Source organism: Perkinsus marinus (assembly GCF_000006405.1).
Source record: "Perkinsus marinus ATCC 50983 genomic scaffold scf_1104296941674, whole genome shotgun sequence".
NCBI classification, from domain to species: Eukaryota; Perkinsozoa; order Perkinsida; family Perkinsidae; genus Perkinsus; species Perkinsus marinus.
The window spans coordinates 1-4,672 of record NW_003212424.1 but is presented as its reverse complement, the minus strand read 5'-3'; the positions used below and the strand labels follow the sequence as shown (position 1 = coordinate 4,672).

The 4,672-nt window shown below is 52.4% G+C and overlaps 3 protein-coding genes across 3 annotated transcripts in view; all 3 read right to left on the bottom strand.

Moving 5' to 3' along the window:
* The window catches only part of Pmar_PMAR012089 (regulator of chromosome condensation, putative), a gene marked incomplete at both ends in the record, with an annotated part of 4,242 nt that extends 2,989 nt beyond the window's left edge, over positions 1 to 1,253 (bottom strand). The window contains 5 exons of the mRNA XM_002781728.1: positions 151 to 293; positions 442 to 579; positions 666 to 825; positions 956 to 1,051; positions 1,093 to 1,253. Coding sequence (XP_002781774.1) covers positions 151 to 293; positions 442 to 579; positions 666 to 825; positions 956 to 1,051; positions 1,093 to 1,253 — 698 coding nt within the window. The remainder of the gene's footprint in view (positions 1 to 150; positions 294 to 441; positions 580 to 665; positions 826 to 955; positions 1,052 to 1,092) is intronic.
* Positions 1,254 to 1,484: 231 nt separating this feature from the next.
* On the bottom strand, positions 1,485 to 2,810 carry Pmar_PMAR012088 (hypothetical protein). The gene is made up of 7 exons (XM_002781727.1): positions 2,677 to 2,810; positions 2,440 to 2,631; positions 2,242 to 2,390; positions 2,091 to 2,192; positions 1,882 to 2,047; positions 1,694 to 1,828; positions 1,485 to 1,649 (listed from the first exon to the last, which is right to left on the bottom strand). The coding sequence occupies exons 3-7, from the start codon at positions 2,367 to 2,369 to the stop codon at positions 1,512 to 1,514; spliced, it is 669 nt and encodes a 222-aa protein (XP_002781773.1). The 5' UTR covers positions 2,370 to 2,390; positions 2,440 to 2,631; positions 2,677 to 2,810; the 3' UTR covers positions 1,485 to 1,511.
* A 274-nt stretch (positions 2,811 to 3,084) lies between these two features.
* Positions 3,085 to 4,590, bottom strand: Pmar_PMAR012087 (hypothetical protein; the record flags this gene model as incomplete). The annotated part of the gene is made up of 1 exon (XM_002781726.1): positions 3,085 to 4,590. One exon carries the CDS (start codon positions 4,588 to 4,590, stop codon positions 3,085 to 3,087), a length of 1,506 nt encoding a protein of 501 aa, XP_002781772.1.
* Between the last annotated feature and the right edge of the window lie 82 nt (positions 4,591 to 4,672).

The window sequence follows — 4,672 nt, the reverse complement described above, 5'->3', positions numbered from 1 at the left end:
CAAGCGAGGCGATCCGTCTCCTAGAGAGGCCGCCGCATCCGAGCATGAACAACTGGACATCAACTCGATCAGATATGCTCACATTGTAACGCCAGATAGTTGCTGTATCAGAAACATGCGGCTTGACGAACGGGTGTCGAAAACTGGTACAAATTCTCCTCGACTTTCTTCAAATTCGGATATCTCATAGCTGTGGGCGGACACACAGGAGGTCTTTGCCAGTCCCGGGTGAGTCGGTAACGCTGAAGCATCGCCGCCGTGAGACAGTAATTGAGCTCTAGCTCGACGGGTATCTAAGAGGACCCTCTGCACAGTGGCTAGGAGGACAGCGCGGACACTGTAAGTGGGAGATTCAAACTGTGAAATTAAATGAGCGACGTGGGAAGTCGACTGCGACCGTGTATCGGCACGGCAGACCAGCGCAGCAAAGTCACTGCCTACTTCCATGTGAAAATCTGCATACTCCTCGGGGGGATCACTAGCTGTACACTGGGAGACATTCACAGTCATGAGGAGGTGCGAGCACCCCATCCAGCCTGTGTCTGTAACGTCGCTGCTCAAGTCCACTGTGGGTATGGCCTACAAGGAGGACATCAGATCGAGAAATTGTACTCGGCTTTATAGGGATACCCCAGACCAAACGATCGGCTCGCCTTCATTCTTACAGTAGAGCAGGTGGGACCATCACGGACCAGCGAGCCGATAGTGTAACCATAGGAGGTAGACAACAATCGAGTTGCATAAGCGGACTCGACACCAACGATCAGGTGCGGCCCACCGAAGCAATACGCCATAGAATGCCTCAAGCAACTCTTGATAAAGGACCTAGAAACCCAGACATTGAGCCTAAGCCACTAGCTCACGAGATCATAGGCAGATACCGTAGCGTCTTGGACTAGGCATATTCGATGAACCCTGGACTCCCAGATCTTTAAACTCCACAGTCTCCACTTACTGTGTGTAGTTATATCCGTTGGTGGTGCCCAGTAACACAGCAGAGGCCCCAAGCAGGTGGCAATTCCGTACCACGCTAGCTACAACTCCTGGATTTCTGACAACAGGGACTACATCAACTCATCATCGAGCACTCACTCTGCGTCGTTCATAAGGATCAGCGTATGTGGTTGAATCCCAGAGTCGCCTCCACAGAGCACATCAGAAAGAGGAACGTTAGTGTACTTGTCGGTCCAAGCCGAGAAGCGCCGTCGAGCGCACGAACCTCCCATACGGAAGCCGACCTCACGAGCAAACATTGCGAGACAGGCAAACGGCTGAAGGAACCGTTCTGTGACGTCTACACCGCTGGTCCTATCTTGATCTAACAGGAGCTTATGCTCGACCTCAACCACGTCACTGGTGGCAAAAATTTCACTCCGAACGGCAAGACTAGAGAGTTCACTCCCCAGTCCGTAAGTCTCTCGCTATTCCTTCGGTAGATAACTCGATATCGTGGAAGTGACAGAAACCATGCATAAGACCGCCGACACAGTAAGCCCTGATAAGACAGCTCATCATGAGACAGAAGCACACGTCGGGGGGATAGTGACCGGTCTGGGCCAACTTCTTGTAATCTTGAACCGCTCAAAAAGAGCTAATGTAACAGCACAACCGACGTTGTAGCTGAAGTGACTGTAGGGCAAGGCTGGGACCTGAGGGGACTGATAACTTAGAGGCTTGGAAAGACCTTGGGCACCTCGCATAAAACATCAGCCTTGCACAGTAGATCATCCGCTCGCCTCTGACTTTCCCCGCCAGTAATCAGAAGCAACCTGGGAGCCTCTAGGAACTTGCCACTCGTCTGTGGCCGACTCAAGTCGTAACGGGGGATCTGAACTCCACAAGAACGTCCGATGGTCGAATACGACATGACGAAGTCACTACCTGGCAACTGTCATCAGTAATGTAGCCGTCACCTAGGATGCACACTGTGTAACCGAGACGCATCTTCAGCTCCTCCACAGCAGCGAGGATATCACAGCTTGGCACCACAGGACAGCCCCCACGCTTATAACACATCGACATTCGCAGCGAAGACCTCATCCACGCCCTAATACATAGATAGCACACACACAGTGTGACGAGAGCCTCACTTTGACTGGTGCTCACTAACCCCTGTATAGCTGCCGAACAACACACCAGAGACGCCGAGGAGGTAACTGTGCCGCAAAATGCTGCCTGCGTTGCTAGAAAACCTATGGCGGTCCTTCCGGGAAGTTTCGGCTGACATGCTGTGGAAATTACTCTATGGAGTCAGCCATGACCAGAGTGTGTGGCATTGGGCCTTCCCTAGCGAGGAGACTGGCCAGAGATGGATACAAGAACGGTGCACTCCACGTTGTGAACGTCCTCTTAGCAGGAGAAATGAGCATTCACAGTTGAAGCATGAGCAACTGTTAAGTGTAGCTGCGAATGCATAGTATCAACATAAGGACTGATTACTGCTAGCAATCAGGAGAACCGTATGCGTCAGAGTAACTCCATGGACTCGCCACTACTGCTGCTAGCGTCACTCCCACTCGGATCAACAGCACCTCTCATCGCGGCCCCGGTGACCATGGTGCAGTGTGGGCCCAACACTGTGTGGAAATGCGCACAGGGTCAACTACATGTATTGGTGATAATATGGAAATCCTGAGGAAATTTCTGGGAATTCTTGTGGGTTTTTTACACTTCTACCGTAGAAGCTCAGTACGAATTCGGCTAGAAATTCTACCAGAATTCGTATGTGGACTCCTGAGCTCAGCTGAGGGAAGCGGACATATACTCCAACACCGCCATAGTGTGTCAGACCCGAGTGTCTCAAATAAGCTAAGGAACACAGCGGCTAACGGCCGCTCGGAATGGCTTGACCGCGACACGGGACAAGCCGACATGCTAACGCGATCACTGCTCATCAACCCTTTTCCCCATACTTCTTCTACGCAACACACAGCGTGCTCTTGCAGGGCTAAATTGTCACTAATCGTATATAATCGACTCGAGTTGAGTCAGGGCCAAGACGGTACACCCAATGGTATAAAAAAAGTTCGGGAGCCAGATGGAGGCACATCCGGGCCTCAACGGACCATGGTAGCGTCCAACCGATCAGACCTCAGCAGGGGGTAGGGGAGCACCAGCAGCCGAGGTTCCAGAGCCATGTGGTTCAGCTCGCCGTCTTAACGCTGCATGAGCTGAGGCCCGCTTGCTCACAAGGACATCAGGCATATGACTCGTGCTTCCAGTGACCGACAGCAACTTAGCTGGCGAACGGTAGAGTGTGACAACTTCGTAGTAGAGCACACGCTCAGCCTCTAGTGAGTGGCGCATACGAGCGATCTGAACTCCTTGACAGAGCTGAAGGAGATACGTTACCGATGGGAGCTCCTCAAACATGATGCGTTTACTGCTGTCTTGGATGACCAGCCTGAAGAAGCGTCCTATAGTGAGAACCACGCCCACATAGAGGCTGATGACGCTGAGAGTTGAGGATGCCGATGCACCTCCTCCAGCACTGGGCGGCACCGCCCTCTCACTGACCACCGCCAATGTGGGGTTCTCAGCCAGAGACCACCATATCTGAGAATCCTCCTCTTCAACCTTCAACGATACGTTGGTGAACTGGCGAAATGACCCTGGAGGGCTTGCCCATGGGCCATTCAGATAAAGCGCCCTAGGTAAGAGCCCGTCTATATGTAGCTGGCTACCGTTCACCAAGGCCATCGCATCCAGAAGCTGCTGCGCCGGCTCCACTGACTGCACGCAATGATAGCCCGAGGACCGTACACTGCCAGGTTGGGAGTGACCAAACTCCCAAGTCACACAGAACGTCGCATTGACCTCCCCATCAGGTGTCTGGTTGGCCTGAATATAGTCTCTGATCTGTCGACGAAGTGGTGGACTCGGTTGCCATAGCTCATCCGCAGCCTTCGGCAATGTAGCGTTCTGGAGGTCAGCACTCTGCATGGCTGTATAAGAGACCAACTCTTCGGGCATGAGGGGGTACTCCGATGCCTGTGGGACTCTGAGACCGACATGATCGGTATTCCATACGGGAATAGAGAACTCTCCAACCTTCAACGAGATAGCTATTGATGCACTGGTGACCATATTAGACTCTCTCAATAAGTTGAGACCGGAGAAGAACGTGAGCGGCCCAGTGATGACAAAGACCAGGAAGGCGAGAAGACTGCCACCCAACAGGAAACGGTACTTCGGACCTGTCTGTCGGTCAATCGAAGCCCGTCCAGCAATGTCGTAGTGCACCAGATAGAGATTCTGCCAAGCATCTTCCAGCTTGAACCACATGAACAGCGACAACGCCGTCCCTCTTGCGCTAGCAAAATCGCAGATCACCCTAAGCTCATCCAAGAACGGGATAACGCGGTACACACGATATGCATAATAAGAAACCCAGGCACCGTTACTAGGGGGTATAGGCTTGGTAGGGTCACTAGGATCCCTGGTCGGTGGTATTGACCCCAGCCATACCAATCCAGGGTGCGAAACCCTTATGGCAAAGTGCAGCTGCATACCAGTAAGGACCAAATAGCATGTGAAAGGTATCACAAGTCTCAATGGTACTGAGTGGATATAAGCACAGCCAGCCAACATAAGAATAGTTTGGGTCCACAATATGAGCTTCTCGGTGGTCACATGACGACCGCAGCTGTAACATCCACTGAAGTCGACAGCC